This window comes from Nuphar pumila, chromosome 11 (genome assembly GCF_984573655.1).
Source record: "Nuphar pumila chromosome 11, dmNupPumi1.hap1.1, whole genome shotgun sequence".
NCBI lineage: Eukaryota > Viridiplantae > Streptophyta > Magnoliopsida > Nymphaeales > Nymphaeaceae > Nuphar > Nuphar pumila.
Genome location: NC_143259.1, coordinates 108,791,045 through 108,808,936, shown reverse-complemented (window position 1 = coordinate 108,808,936; position 17,892 = coordinate 108,791,045). Strand labels below are relative to the sequence as shown.

General features: G+C 35.4%; 1 protein-coding gene across 1 annotated transcript; it reads left to right on the top strand.

Moving 5' to 3' along the window:
• The first annotated feature begins 2,376 nt into the window (after positions 1 to 2,376).
• Positions 2,377 to 3,234, top strand: LOC149822766 (putative CCR4-associated factor 1 homolog 10). Its single transcript, XM_089980366.1, has one exon. The coding sequence runs from the start codon at positions 2,377 to 2,379 to the stop codon at positions 3,232 to 3,234; it is 858 nt and encodes a 285-aa protein (XP_089836492.1).
• Positions 3,235 to 17,892: the final 14,658 nt, after the last annotated feature.

The window sequence follows — 17,892 nt, the reverse complement described above, 5'->3', positions numbered from 1 at the left end:
AATAATAATAATATCATCAACATAAAATAGAACAAATATATATACCATTTTTTTATTATAGATAAATAAGGATAGATCAACTTTTAATTCTATAAACCCTAACTTTAGTCCTTCAAACCACATCTTAGGAGTCTCTTTAAATCATAAAAAGCACGGTTAAGTTTGCACACAAAGTTTGGATGACTTATTTTTAAGGTTAGGAGAATTACTCATATTAAAATCCTCTTGCAGCATACCATTATGGAAGGCTTTATTTATGTCCAACTAATGGATCAACCATCCTAAATTGACTGCAATAGAGAGAACCATTCGAATTGATATAGGTTTAATAACTGGTCTTAATGTTTCAAAGTAATCAACTCCCTTATGTTGATATTACCCTTTGCTAATAAAACAAATTTTATATTTGGCTATGGTTATATTGTAATGACTTTTAATCTTATAAATCTATTTACACCTAATTAGATTTGTAGTATTTTTTGGAAAGACAAAGGCTTAGGTTTAGTTTTGATGTAGGGCCTTGACTTCTTCTTCTGTGGCCTGATGTCACTTAGGTTCAATGAGAGCCTGATTAAACATTCTTGATCTTTTGGGCTCACCTCACTCAAGAGAGCAATATGATATTTTGTTTCAAAAAACTAAACTTGGTTTGATAGTTCCATCCTAGGATGGAACTTGGTGAGAGAGATACTATAAGATTTAATTATTTTGTTTGGACTCATGAGGTTTGATTATTAAACAACCCGGGTATGTTTTATGAAATTTTATATTAAACTTAGATCCAACAGGATTAAGTTTGCAATTTTTTAAAATTAGTAACCCTAAAGTTATTATTTTTCTGAGTATAACTTGGGCCAAGTTTTTATAATCTTTATCAGGTCCGGGTATGGTTTTTCTAATTAAAAATCTGATTATATCTCAATTCAGATATGATATTGATGCCTTCTAGCTAGCCCAATCCAAGTCTGAACTCTTAACCCATACATTTTGGCAGAGGTCCAACCAGTTGACACTCATAAATTGACAACAATAGACACGGGCGATGCCCCAATACCAACCAACAGTGATAATTCTTATCACCTGATCTGCTCTCGTTTTACTGCAAACTCAAAACTAACATCATCAACCCCTCCTGCTAGATAAAATTCTGAAAGGTGCACAAAAAAAAAGGTTGTTAGAGCAAATCTGTTCCTCTTACCCTATGTTATCCCTATCTTCGTAACCCTTATTGGGATTTTATTAATGCAATTTGTTTTCATAAAATCGGAATGTGATCTACATCATTTTTTTAGCAAAAATTTGCAATTTAAATTGCTGAAATTCAATTTGATTGCAAGATTTTTGGTGATACAAAAATAAACGGTTGACAAAATACAATATTGTGTAATTAATGAAACACTTGATTTTGTTCAAAATATACAATCCAAAGAAAAATCTTATTAAAGTAGCCATGCTGAATCCATCTATAGGGTTAGATTTTATCAAAACAACTTGAATAATAATGTTTAATATTGGTATGAAGATGGTAGATGATATAGGGGATGTGGAACCCAACTTTAGAGGAGGCATCAAAGATTCAAGACCAACATTAATGGTTGTCTTACATATGATAGAACAAGAAAACAGGACGGCAGATCGGGTCATACCGAATCCCCACCCAACACCTCAGCTGAATCGCGTCTACCGTTCTCCATGTGATATGTGCAGTGGGGCTTGACTTGTAAACTTCAGACCACAAATTTTTGGTGGTGTCAAAAATCACCACCATCAGTGTCACTTCATCACAACCGTTCATTTTGTGTAATCTATGGTCCACCAAAACCTGATGATGTTACGGTTACAAATAGATGAAGGCTGCGACGGCCAAGATTTCAAAGCACAAAAGTTTGGTGCCTAGCTATATCACCTGATCTGACCTCGTTATATAGTACTCCCTTCAAACTCTCTCTCTCTCTCTCTCTCTCTCTCGCTCGCTCGCTGTTGAGTGTAACAGTATAATCAAGAAGCCAAGTACTAGTACCATCATCGCCACCCAAAAGTAACCTATATATCCACAGAGATAGATAGAGACAGACATCCCTCTTGCTCTCTTCTTTCATTTTCTTCGCATTTCACATTTTCAAGAGAGAGAGAGAGAGAGAGAGAGAGAGAGAAAGTGACCTGTTCGGTAAACCCTTCACTGCCTTCTTGCTCTCTTCTTTCATTTTCCTGGCATTTCACTTTTTCACGAAAGAGAGAGAGCGAGACCTGTTCGGTAAACCCTTCCCTGCCTTCTTGCCGTCTTCTTTCATTTTCTTGGCATTTCACTTTTTCACGAGAGAGAGAGAGAGAGAGACTTGTTGGGCGATCCCTTCCCTGCCTTCTTGCCCGTACGCCATGGAACATGACACAGTTGTGAACGTCCGGTCTCACAACGTTCACTCAGAGATGGAGTATATCCGAGACCACATAATCGACAACTACCCCTACGTCACCATGCATCCCATCTTCACCAAAGTCAGCCGCGACCTCTTATTGATACCCGAGGGCGAAAACACAACGGACACCATCTACGCCCACATCGCTGAAAACATCAACACCGGTCGACTACGCCTCTTGGAGATCGGCCTCACCTTCTCAGACGAGCACGGAAACCTCCCCACCGACCCCCACACCGGCCAGATGTTCGTTTGGGCGTTCCACGTCAAGGTCGCCAACTCCCCAAATGAGATCAGTGCTGACTTTCGGCAGTATCTGACGGACTGTGGCATCGACGTCGACGATAACCTTCAGAACGGCATCGACCTGAACGTCCTCGGCTCCGAGTTCAGGAGCTCGGGCTTGTTCATGAATGACGGCATCACGTGGGTGGTGTTAGGGGTGTTCTTTGAATTATGCTGGATGCTGAAGGTCGTCTGGGGGCACGTGTGTTACATGCAGCAAGACTTCCTGAGGTGGGTGAGATTCTTCTTCCCAAGGTTGTACGACATGACGCACCTGATGATCGCCTGCGGCTTCTCAGGGACAATGGATGATTTCGCCGGGTTCCTGATGGTCATCTGCAGGTTATCGGACAGAATGGATGATGTCGCGATGTTGACTGGGATGAGAATGCTGCTTATGATCACTTTCCAACTGGGTTGGAGAGGCAGCCTTATAACGATGCGGACATTCATGGCGTTGAAGTATCGATACTTTCCCAACGGTATTCCTCTGAATCATGTCAATGTGATCAATGGGATCAATTGGATCTGAAAAGAGGAGAGAGAGAGAGAAAGAGAGAGAATTTTCTTGAAAGGTTTTAGTTTCTTGCAGTAGTTGGTGTCTTTGCTTTCCTCCTGGTGTGTGTTTGTGTTTTGTTGTTCTCCATCAAGACCTCAGATCACTGCCATCCGAATGCCGTGCTCCATGCATTAGTTTCGTTTGATTTCTTTTTTCTTGGTGGTGGTACAGAAGAAAGCTTGTTCTTTGCCAACAGAAAAAAGTCAGACCAAAGACGGGGGGTTATCATATAAACGTCAAGATCAGCTTGTTCTTTGCCTTTTGGGGTTCCAATGTTGCCATCTTTCCAAACTAACGACAATCTTACCTAGGCTTAACTTTATTGCTGGTGGATGGTGTTGAAAATGGTTCTGACCTAGGTGGTACTGAACCTGAATCTGATTTCAGGTGTTGGTGCCGGGTCTGGAATGGAGTTCAATCGAAGCCAAAATAAGAAAATCCATACCTATGTCATATAAGGCTTACATGATTCAGACCCAAACTATACCCAGTAAAATAATTTTTTTTATGTTTTTTATATTGAAAGAATATGAATCTTAATCTGAACTCCGGTTGGTTCAGGGTCTGGTAAGAAAATTCACAAGTCATAGTCTGCTCCATATATTAATCAAACTCTTCGAGTTTGACCCAGATTATAATTAACCCTTTGAGTTGGGTCTCCCTGTCAAACCTTACCAGTTGACACCCCTCATCAAGGAATCTATGTTGTCCGGAGGCCTGTTCAATTTCAAGGTTTAAATGGGAAATTAAACCACAATAGCCCTTAAATTTTGTGATAAATATCCACGATATTTTTCAAATATCACAAAAATCGCATATGATATTTAATTTGGTCACCATTTCAAATCCAAAATGTGATTACAGTATCGATAAACAAGTATCATGATTTTGTCATGATATTTGTTTTTATATGACCTAAAACTATATTTATTTTTTTTAATTAATTCATATTTTTTGCCAATGTTTTGCAAGTACAAATGTGAGAAAAACAAAAATTTTCAATTTCTCACAAAAGTTTGGCTGCTGTCACTTCGTGCTCTTTAATCTTTTGTCATTAGGCCTATAAGAGATCTGTTGCCTTATTCTCACTGATACTAAGAGCTAGGGATGTCAACCGTTCATATCGGGGTTGGATACTTGATCAAAGCCAAAACTATATATATATCATCGGATTTGGTACATGGTGTTTTCCATTAACAATCAGACTTTTAGATTCAATATATTCCACATCAGAATTAGAATTTGAGCAGGAAGCAAGTATGAATCTGATTATGTAAATGTATGTTCAAGCTAAAAAGAAAGTTCACACATATGGAACAGGGAACATGCATACACAGGGAACACACATTTTAACATGACCAGCTTGACTTATGTTTACGAATAAACACTCTCTCTCTCTCTTAATTCATGGAGAGAGGAGCGTGACTCTCTTTATTTAAATAAGATTTCATGTATGAGTTACATTTAGATCAAAAGACTTTATGAATTTCAATCTCTTTAAAGTGCTTACAAATATGATAGTCATAATTGATGTGAGATCTTTATCGTGTAGGAGTCTTATTTAGTTCAAGCTTCTTCTTCTCACAAGCCACTTCATCAAGTAGCTTTTTAGAAGGATTATTGTATAGATCCGTACAAATACTTTTGCACGTTCCTTCGTGAGGACTCTTGGACATCTTCTTTAGTTGTGGATCTATTATCTTAACATGCCCCCTTAAACCAAATTTCATGAGGTTGAGCTTGTTCCTAAAGTGATTAAACTTTGGGCTAGCTAATGGCTTTGATCAAGATGTCTGCAACTTGATCTTAGAAATAAATAAATTGAACTTCAATTTCTCCTTTGAAAATATTTTTCTACATAAAATGAGAATCATTTTCTCCTTTAAAAGACAAGATTTGCAGCCAAATATGTAACACCTAGTTTATCACATCACACAATTGGAATACCGTGCGAAAGAATATCCAATTTTGTCAGTAGTTGTTTTAGCCAGACAAGTTTAAATGCAACACTTGCAATAACTTTATATTTTGCTTTAATACAAGACCTAATAATTGTACGTTGTTTGAGAGAGCTAAAAGACAATAAATTGGTCCGTATACAAGTTAAATAACTACTAGTAGATTTGTGATCATCCGGGCATCCAGCCCAGTCAGTATCAAAAAACACAGATAATTTAAAAAAAAAACACTTCTTAATCTGTAGGACAAAATTAATGGTTCCTTTAAGACAACACAATATCCTTTTTATATGACCCCAATTATCCTGATTTGGCTCATACATAAATTGACAAACTTTATTAACTGAATATGTAATATCATGTTTAATAAAAGTGCTATACTATAAGGGACCAACTATGCTAATGTGTCTAGTGGTGTTTTCTAATAATATTCTTCCATGCTCGGATAAAATCACATTTGGTGCAACTAGAATGACAATTGGTTTACAATCTATCATCTTTGTTTTCAACAAGAGGTCTATAATATATTTTTTCTGATAGAGCAAATTTCCTGAGGCTTCATAAGAAACTTCTATTCCAAGAAAGTAGTGTAGAGGGCTCAGATCTTTGATAGAAAATTCATCCAAAATTCTGTATAATCTGCTTAATATTTTTACATGAGTTGCATGTAATAATAATATCATCAACGTAAAATAAAATAAATGTATGTGTACCTTTTTTATGACAGATAAATAGGGATGGGTCAGCCTTTGATTTTGTAAACCACAACTTTTCTAAATAAATGTGCAGTCTTTCAAATCACATCCTAGGAGTCTATTATAAATCATAGATATCAGAGTTAAGTTTGCACACAAAGTTTGGATGACTCTTGTTTTCAAAGCCAGGAGGTTGACTCATCTTCGCCTCCTCTTACATCATACCATGAAGGAAGGCATTATTGCAACCAATTAATAGATCGGCCACCCTAAACTGACTCCAATAGAGAGAACCAATTGAATTGATCTAGGTTTAATAACTAGGCTAAATGTTTCAAAGTAATCAACTCCTTCCTATTGATTGTACCCCTTGGTAGTAGTACAAGCTTTATATCTGGATTTGGTTCCATTGTAATGCTTTTTAATCTTATAATTTCATTTATACATAACTAGATTTATAGCCTTTTGGGAGTTATAAGGGCTCATGTTTAGTTTTGATGTAGGGTCTTGACTTCTTTTTTCATGGCTTGATGTCACCTAAATTCAATGAGAGCCTGTTAGAACGAGTATGATTCTTGCTCTTTTTGGCTCACCCCACTCAAGAGAGTAATAAGATATTTTATTCCAAGAAATAACCTAGGTTTTGATAGTTTCATTCTAGGATGGAACTTGATGGGAGAGATCAACTATAAAATTTAAACTTGGAGATGAGGTTCTAGAGCATGGCCACTGTTCATTGGATCCACTTGGTTGACTAGGCTAGACTGATATGGGAATTTTAGGCTCAGATTGTGATTCAAAGATAGGAATCTTGAGAGGAGACAGCATGTTAGATGTGAGACAATTAGGCGACTCTTAGACATTTCATTAGGTAGGTTGGTGGATAGTTCAGTATTTTGATTATGTACGACAATTCAATGGTAACCTATGAGATTAAGCAAAAGAACTGGGACTAAAGGTAGACCATGTGTTGGACTTTTAGGAGGAGTGAATTTCTGATTTTGAATCCAAATTTACACTTCTTGAGATGTGAGAAGGTTTTTTTTCTAATATTGAAAATTTTATATTCATAAAAGACAACATGCCTTGTGACAAAGGTATTTACAGTTATTGGGTCATAACACAGGCAACCTTTATAGTCCCAGAAAATCACAGGGCTTAGTCCTAGGGGCAAGTTTGAAATTAGCATATGGTACCAAATATGGATAAGACGTGCACTGAAAAAAAATCAAATGTTCATACCAAGAGACACGTTTGAGAATGAGCTTATATGAGGATTTTTTATTAAGATTAGATGTAGGAATCTTGTTGATAAGATAAGTTGTAATTTTAAAGGCATCAACCCAAAATCTGTTGCCCAAGGATGCATGGGACAACAATGTCAAGCCTATTTCAACAACATGAAGATATTTTTTTTTCAATTACACCATTGTGTACATGAGTATAAGGACAGGACAATGAGTGTTTGATGCTACAACAAGATAAACATTATTAAAATTGTCATTAACAAATTGTCTATCACCATCACTATGAAATATCTTTGTTTGGCTCTCATTTTGGTTTTCAATAATATTTTTTAAATTCATAAAAACATGTGAAAGCATTTGTTTTGTTAACAAGTGAGAACAACCATAAAAAATTTAAAAAATCATCAACAAACAACAAATAAAACTTATACCCTTGATGGAATAGTATTGGTGCAATAGCTTGAGCAAACAATTCAGCCTTATCGAATAATAATTTTATGAATCTTGTTGATAACACAAGCTAAACATAATTCAGTCTTATTATTCATAAGTAAAATAGACTTATCTTTTTCAAGTTTTTTCAAGACCTTAGAACCAAGGTAATCCAATCTACAATGTCAAACTTCATAAAAAAAATTAAACATCTTATTACTAACTTTATCAAAACTAATTATAGGAGACTGGTTTTCTTTTTAATGTTGCTTAGTCACCCATAGGTAAAGTTCTCCCTTAATCGTTGCTTTTAGGAGAGTAGTCTCACTTTGTAGATCCTTCACACAATATTCATTAACATCAATTTAAAACAAACAGTGATTATTTCTTGTAAACATAGCTACTGACAAGAGCTTTCTCTTAATACAAGGCACATGAAGGACATTTTTTTGCATCAACATTTCATTTTCAAATCGCTATAAAGGATTATCTAAACTTGAAATAGTTAGGTACATCTCACTCCCAACCATGATGCTATTTGAGCCCTGATATTCACTCTTACCAGTGATGTCTTGTTCTTCAGAGGCGATGTGATAGATAGCCCTTGTGTTTGGGTACCACACTAAATCCTTCATGTTATTCAAGGTCATGGATGCAAATGCTTTCAAAATAACATAGCATGTGCGGGCAATAGACCTCATTGATTGTCTTTATTAAAGTTTTTGAATTTTTCAAAAGGTTATCCGACTCCTCTAGAGTGGCCTATGCTTCAACTAGAGGCACCACCTCTTTCACAACCTCATTGAGAAAAGAAGGTCATGATGGATGACTCTTCTTGCAAAGAATGCTTATTTATCATTTTTAACCTCTTTTCTTGATTCAATAAGAGTTTATAAAATTTTACAAAATAAGGCAATAAACTTTGAGTGAAAATCAAAGTAACAAAATTTTATAGTCTTTCGAGAGTCCATTCAATGCATAGTGAACCAAATTTTCATCAGATAAAGGTTAACAAACAATACATAATAAGTCAGCAAGGAATTTAATATGGTTCAGATACTCTATCATACTCTTTTCTTTGTTCGGAGCACCTTGAGGGTCCTTCTTCCATTATTAGATGTGTATACTTGACTGAGAGGAAGGTATGAATCTATTATCTTAACACAATCAACATATTCTTCTAGTGTGTGTTATTACATGTGGTTCCAAGGGAATTTGGATCAAATAATATTAAAAATCATTGTTTTACACCATATGCCAAAACCCTCAAAATTGTTTTAAATGGGGGATTTTGCATCAAAATCTTGACCCACCAAGATGAGTGGTGGATATTGAAAATCATCGTCAATTGCAATTTTCATTATCACCTTATCACATCACTTTCTCACATGAGTGTTTTAGCCATGTAGCAGAGAGAAAGAGCCCCCTTTCCTATAAAAGGGGCTCAAATACTCCATTAATGCCATTCTATTTTCTAGGAACCATATCCATAGGTGTGGCTTTGCTTGATTTTTATCTAATCTTGTGTAGACCATTTAACGTGTAGTGAACCAATTTTTCATCAAATACAGGTTAACAAACAATACATAATAAGTCAACAAGGAATGTAATATGGTTAGGATATTCTATCATACCCTTTTCTTCTTTCCAAGCATCCTAAAGGTCCTTTTTCAGTTATTGGATGTGTGTACTTGACTGAGAGGAAAATATGAATCTATTATCTTAACACAACCAACATATTCTTTTAGTGAATGTTATTACATGTAGTCCCAGGAGATTTTGGATCAAATCATATTAAAAATCACAAATTAATGGTGATTTTCAATGTTTTACACCTGATGCCAATTCCCTTAAAATTGATTTGAATGTAGATTTTGCATCAGAATCTTGATCCACTAGGATGAGCGGTTGATAATGAAAATCATTGTCAATTGCAGTTTTCAGTATCACCTGCTCTCATCTTCTTGCATTGCTTTCTCTCATGACACTACAAGAAATTTGTGGATTAGTGATGACCTAAATCTGTCGCGAATCTGACGCTAATCCATCGCTAAACAGTTTAGCAACGGATAGCCTCCATCGTGAATTTTTTTACGCTAATTAGCGACGGAATATATCTGTCGTCAGTTATGTCACTAACTTGTGATGGATTAACGAATGCCAAAATTTGTCGTAAGGTCATTGTTACTCTGTGGAGGTTTGGTTTTGCGATGAATTTCTTGTTGTCGCTAATCCGTTGCTAAATTCAATGCCTTTAGTAATTAGCGACAGCTATATTCATCGCTAATCCATCACAAAAAAAGAAAAAAAATTTAAAAAAAATATTTAAAAATTAGATATCAAGAAAAAAATTCTCGTGATACAATTTACATTTCTTGTACAATTTATATTTCCTGTGAATAAAAAACAAAATATACATCAAAATACATATAAAAGGAAACTGAAATAATTAATCAATCCACCATAAAATTCGCAAGTTCTAATTATTTACAATTCAATATTAACATTTTTTAAACCAAAAGAAGGTAGAACAAATTCAACACATAAATCTAATTATCGCCAAGATTTTGTGCGTCCTCTTGTTCAGTGTATCGATCTGTCCCTTCAGCTCCACTACGCTGATTATCGCCAGCAACCTACATGAGAAAAGAAATGTGAGTATTGATAAACAAAATATATTGAAATAAATTGTACTCTATATGTGATTCTATCATGCTCATATGTGTTCTAAGGCAGTAAAAAAACTTTATACATGATTCTATCATGCTCATATGTGTTAAAAAGCAGTAAAAAAAACTTTATATGTGATTCTATCATGCTCATATGGGTTCAAAGGCAGCAAAAAAAACTTTATATATGATTCTATCATGCTCATATGTGCTCTGAGACAGTCAAAAAGTTGTATATGTGATTCTACCATGCTCATATGTGTTCTAAGGCAGCAAAAAAACTTTATATGTGATTCTATCATACTCATATGTGTTCTAAGGTAGTAAAAAAACTTTATACATGATTCTATCATGCTCATACGTGATAAAAAGCAGTAAAAAAACTTTATATGTGATTCTATCATGCTCATATGGGTTCAAAGGCAGCAAAAAAAACTTTATATATGATTCTATCATGCTCATATGTGCTCTGAGACAGTCAAAAAGTTGTATATGTGATTCTACCATGCTCATATGTGTTCTAAGGCAGCAAAAAAACTTTATATGTGATTCTATCATGCTCATATGTGTTCTAAGCCAGTAAAAAAACTTTATATGTGATTCTATTATGCTCATATGTGTTCTAAGGCAGTAAAAAAAATTCATATGTGTTATAAAGCAGGCAAAAAACTGTATATGTGATTTTATCATGCTCATATGTGCTCTAAGGCAGTAAAAAAACCGTATATGTGATTCTACTATGCTCATATGTGCTCTAAGGCAGTAAAAAAATTATATATGTGATTCTATCATGCTTATATGTGTTATAAGGCAGTAAAAAAACTTTATATGTGATTCTATCATGCTCATATGTGTTCTAAGGTAGTAAAAAAACTTTATAGGTGATTGTATAATGCTCGTATGTGTTATAAAGCAGTAAAAAAGCTATATATGTCATTTTATCATGCTAATATGTGTTCTAAGGCAGTAAAAAAACTTTATATGTGATTCTATCATGCTCATATGTGTTATAAAGCAGTAAAAAAACTTCATACATGATTCTATCATGCTAATATGTGTTCTAAAGCAGTAAAAAAACTTTATACGTGATTCTATCATGCTCATATGTGTTCTACGACACTAAAAAAACTTTATATGTGATTCTATCATGCTCATATGTGTTCTAAAGCAGTAAAAAAACTTTATACGTGATTCTATCATGCTCATATGTGTTATAAAGCAGTAAAAAACCTTCATATGTGATTGCTTTAAAACACATATGATCATGATAGACTCACATATAAAGTTTTTTTTACTGCCTTAGAACACATATGACCATGATAGAATCACGTATGAAGTTTTTTTACTGCCTTAGAACACATATGAGCATGATAGAATCACATATAAAGTTTTTTTACTGCCTTAGAACACATATGAGCATGATAGAATCACATATAATGTTTTTTTTACTGCCTTAGAACACATATAAGCTTGATAGAATCACGTATGAAGTTTGTTTACTGCCTTAGAACACATATGAGCATGATAGAATCACATATAAAGTTTTTTTAATTCCTTAGAACACATATGAGCATGATAGAATCATGTATGAAGTTTTTTTACTGCTTTAGAACACATATGAGCATGATAGAATCTCGTGTGAAGTTTTTTTACTGCATTAGAACACATATGAGCATGATAGAATCACATATAAAGTTTTTTTACTGCCTTAGAACACATATGAGCATGATAGAATCACATATACAACTTTTATACTGCTTTATAACACATATGAGCATGATAGAATCACATATAAAGTTTTTTTACTGCCTTAGAACACATATGAGCATGATAGAATCACGTATGAAGTTTTTTTACTACTTTATAACACATATGAGCATGATAGAATCACGTATGAAGTTTTTTTACTGCTTTAGAATACATATGAGCATGATAGAATCACATATAAGTTTTTTTACAGCCTTAGAACACATATGAGCAAGATAGAATCACGTATAAAGTTTTTTTACTGCTTTAGAACATATATGAGCATGATAGAATGATGTATGAAGTTTTTTTACTGCTTTATAACACATATGAGCATGATAGAATCATATATAAAGTTTTTTTACTGCCTTAGAACACGTATGAGCATGATAAAATCACACATATAGTTTTTTTACTGCTTTATAACACATATGAACATGATACAATCACCTATAAAGTTTTTTTACTGCCTTAGAACACATATGAGCATGATAGAATCACGTATAAAGTTTTTTACTGCTTTAGAACACTTATGAGCATGATAGAATCACATATAAAGTTTTTTTAGTATCTTAGAAAGCATATGAGCTAGAATCACGTATGAAGTTTTTTTACTGCCTTAGAACACATATGAGCATGATAGAATCACGTATGAAGTTTTTTTACTGCCTTAGAACACATATGAGCATGATAGAATCACGTATGAAGTTTTTTTACTACTTTAGAACACATATGAGGATGATATAATCACGTATGAAGTTTTTTTACTGCCTTAGAACACATATGAGCATGATAGAATCACATATACAACTTTTGTACTGCTAGTAAAAAAACTTTATATGTGATTCTATCATGCTCATATGTGTTATAAAGCAGTAAAAAAACTTCATACGTGATTCTATCATGCTCATATGTGTTCTAAGGCAGTAAAAAAACTTTATACGTGATTCTATCATGCTCATATGTGTTCTAAGGCAGTAAAAAAACTTTATATGTGATTCTATCAAGCTCATATGTGTTCTAAAGCAATAAAAAACTTCATACGTGATTCTATCATGCTCATATGTGTTCTAAGGCAGTAAAAAAACTTCATACATGATTTTATCATGCACATATGTGTTCTAAGGCAATCAAAAAACTTTATATGTGATTCTATCATGCTCATATGTGTTCTAAAGCCGTAAAAAAAACTTTATATGTGATTCTATCATGCCCATATGTGTTCAAAGGCAGTAAAAAAACTGTATGTGATTTTATCATGTTCATAGGTGCTCTTAGATAGTCAAAAAGTTGTATATGTGATTCTACCATGCTCATATGTGTTCTAAGGCAGCAAAAAAACTTTATATGTGATTCTATCATGCTCATATGTGTTCTAAGGCAGTAAAAAAACTTCATATGTGATTCTATCATGCTCATATGTGTTTTAAGGCAGTAAAAAAACTTTATATGTGATTCTATCATGCTAATATGTGTTCTAAGGCAGTAAAATAACTTTATACATAATTTTATCATGCTCATATGTGTTATAAAGCAGTAAAAAAACTTCATATGTGATTCTATCATGCTCATATATGTTCTAAGGTTGTAAAAACACTTTATATTTGACAAGCACCGAAGCTCATGTTGAATGCAAACGAAGTTCTTTTGTCCTGAAAAAAGTTGTACAACTCATTACGGATAATATTGGGAATGACTTCATTTAAAAAGTGTTGCATTTTGTCCTCAAGACGCTGACAGACACCATCCCAAGACATAGCAGGGTCATTAGGATGTTGAGTGTTGATGCTGGCGGGAGAACTCTGTGGGCCCAGGCTGTAGGAGGCAATGACTAGTGTGGTGTTCATGTTACTCCCAAACCCGAACACACGACCCTTTTTGGGTTCACCGATTGTAGTCACCCATGGTGCAGGATCAAAAGGCGGATGCTGAGTGGAGTCATCGTCATATCGCTGTACCATTTGTTGCTCATATGACTCCTACAATGTAATGATTAGAATATGAATTAATAATTAAGAATTATAATATTTATGATAACATAATTCATAGTAACTTGTCTATTATAATATTTATTAATAAAATAAATACATACTATTTTCGCTCTTGCCTTCTTTGATATGAACTCTCCCGTGGTCTTATGTTTATCTGTTTCAACAAACGTATCCTTGTATGACACAATGTCTCCTTTTTCTGCTTCCTGCAAAGTAAAATGATAAAAGATTTAGTTAACAGGTTTGCAACAATACTTATAAAATTGACAATATATATATTGATGAGTTACCATTTTCTTCTAGTGGCTCTCAAAAGTCTTAGATCCACCTGTGTGTAGATGGGATTTGGGCATTTTCGCTCGATTTTGTGCAGCCTTCGTTGAGCAGTTTCGAAATGCATCTCCAACCCACTTGTCACACATTGCATCCCAAACATCTGACCTTATAGTAGGAGGTCCATGGCCCTTCCACTGCAGTGGATCATCTATCCTGCAAGATACTTTTCTTGTTGCAGTCTTCATATTGTGCAACATGTCTATAAATCGATTGGCAGCCACCTTCTGCCATACCTTCCTTGCTTCATGTTTCTCCACCGTATTCGAGAAGTGATTCGAAGCCTATAAATATTTTCAGAAAGTTAGTAGACATGACTATAACAAAAAATTAAATTTGTAACACATTAAATGTGACAAACAATTATATACTATGAATAAGGACTATAATTTGTCTATCACCTCTTTTGGATACTCTTTCCATTGAGCGATCGGTCTTGGTAGATATTGAAGTAGTGAATTCCTAATTTCGCGTATTACTTCTTGTGGCTCGAACCTCATGCTCCAAATGAATTGGTACACAGTAAATATCAGTATACAATATTTATAAGATATGTAATAAGTAAAAACAAAATACTTACGATCGATTATCAATATACACTATTCGAATGAGTCTTCTTGTGCCACACTGAGAAGACCATGCATCCGGTGTTGGCTTTTGACTTATATGATCAACTGGTGTAGGTGGGTCATATACAGGCGAAACATCATCTGTAAAAAAATATGTTAGAAATTCTCAGAATGCACATTTCAACTAATCAAGTATCCAATTAGTTAAATGATATACCTATCAAAGGAGCCCGTGAAGAAGAAGGTTCAGTCTGGCTACCACTGAATGAACGACCACTATAACCTCCACGAACCATATTCTAACAAATAAAAAATGTCATGCAATACATTCAAATTGTTTCAAATCATTCACATCAATTATTTCATTACAATCAAATATTGGCCAGCATGAGTATAGAGTTGATCTACCCCCAAATGGATTAAATTCATTTGTACATAGACCGAGACTAACATTTCTCATTTCCATTACGAAGTTCTAATGAGTACAATCAAACTGCTTCCATGTTTTTGCGTCAACAGAATGTGTGATCTTGTCTTCATGATGTCGAACTTTATTTGCATGCCATCTCATGTGTTTAGTTGTCCTTGAAGACATATACAATCGTTGCAATCTAAGAGTGATAGGAAAGTAGCGGAGCAACTTGTATAAAACTTCCTTTGATCTCATGCTACCATTGTCTCTTGTCTTTGGCTTAAACTGAGGATGTCCACATGACGGGCATGATATGTTGTTTTCCTGATCCTTGAAATACAACATGCAGTGATTTGAACAAGCATCTATCTTTTTATACCTCATACCTAGAGCGTTGACCATAACTTTCTCACGATAGAAATTTTGTGGCAATTTCTCATCTTTAGGCAACACACTCTTCAGAATCATGCACAAACGGTCAAAACATGATTGACTCAAATTATACTCGGACTTCAAATTCATTAGTTGAAGAACTGCAGACAAGATAGTATGACTCTCGCAACTATTCCAAAGTGGCTCATCAGCATCTCTAAGTAAATCTTAAAATCTACTAGCTGCATCGTTTGGTGATTCTTCATCTACTGTAGTTCTTACATTACTAGGACCCATAGCAGAACTGAGTTATGTTCCTGCGGCATCAAATATCAAATCCATATATGAATTATCGTGCACCACATTCACCTGTGCATCAAAATTATTTCTAAATTCTTCTCCATGAAACATCTAATTCTGATAATCACTCACAAAACCCTTCCTGTATAGGTGATGTCTAACGCCATGAGGTTCTACAAATCGATTATTCTTACAAATCTTACAAGGACACCTAATTCGACCTGTGGGATCCACTGTACTGACACTTGTCATTGCAAATTCAATAAAACTTTTAACACCATCCATATATTCATGCGATAACTCATTGTCAACTATCATATGGTACATTCATTCATGGTTTGCAGTCATTTTGTCGTATGATGTTACGAAATGTATCCTAACTAGTTAAAAGAGAACCATCAGAATGCTATGATGAAGAAAATATCAAATTTATCATGTAATATATGATGTCATATAATCACAAGAATTATGATGCATGCGTTGATAACTTAATATTTTCATGTGCAAACTATTCATAACACGATACATTAATTTGAAGCATACTTTCATTACACAATTTCATATGAAAGTCATAATTAAATTGAAAGTAACTACATGCAAGCATGGATACAATCACATCAAACATTGCAATACATGGAAATCATTTATATCAAAAAAATGTCAAACATGTACCTGTAGGAAACACACTTCAATATCTCACTAACTACTATCATGCCTAGCATGGAATCTGTACTCCAAAAATAAGAACACTTATATTCTCTTACATTAAAATCATGCTCAGCATGATCTCCAAACTCCAACAAAACAGTCCTAGATATCAACAACTAAGTGAGTGTGTGAACAGTAAAGTATTGTATCCAATAAATTAAATAACATGTGATGTGTTTGCATCACTTACTCACCACGGGTATTTACCCGATTTACATTATTTTTGTCACTTACTTAATACGGGTGGTGGGGCACAAGCAGGTTCAGTTAAGAAATCTGCAAGAGACACTTGTTAAAATGAAGTCACTCACTGCCGAAAAAAAAATGAGGCAAGGTCGCCCCCTTGCCAAAAAAACAGGAAGGCGACCCCCTGCCCGAATAAAAAAATGACAGGAGGCGACCCCCCGCCCGACTAAAAAAAACAACAGGGGGCGACTCTCTGCCCGAATAAAAAAATGAGGCATGGGGGAGACCCCCTACCCGAATAAAAAAATGAGGCATGGGGGCGACCCTTGCCAGAAAAAACAAATGAGGCAGGGGTCGCCCCCACTGCCAAAAAAAAAAGAGGCAGGGGCGACCCCCTGCCCGAATAAAAAAATGAGGCACGGGGGCGACCCCCTGTCAGAAAAAAAAAAACATGCAGGGGTCCCCCCCCCCCTACCGGAAAAAAAAATGGCAATGAGGCAGGTGGTCGACCCCCTATCAGGAAAAAAAAATGAGTGGCGGGAGGGGGAACCATTGCCGAAAAAGCAGGGAGAGACCCCCTGCCCGAATAAAACAACGAGGCAAGGGGGTCGACCCTTGCCTAAATAATTAAACAATGAGGCAGGGGGTCGACCCCCTCCCAAAAAAAACAAAATGCGGCAGGGGATCGCCCCCCTGCTGAAACAAACAAACGAGGCAGGGGGTCGACCCCCTACCGAAAAAAAGAAAATGTGGCAGGGGGTCGACCGCCCTGCCAGAAAAAACAAAGTAGGTAGGGGGGTCGACCCCCTGCCGGAAAAAACAAAATGCGGGACAGGCGCCCCCCTTGCCGCAGGTAAAAAAAACTAAGATTTACTTGCGGCAGGCTGGGGGCGACGGACCGGACGGTGGATCGGGCAGCGACGGGCGGTGGCTAGCGGGTCGGGGAGTGCGTCGAGAGGCAGAATGAGGGAAGACGAGCTGGGCGGAACGGGGGGTGACGGGCGACGGACCGG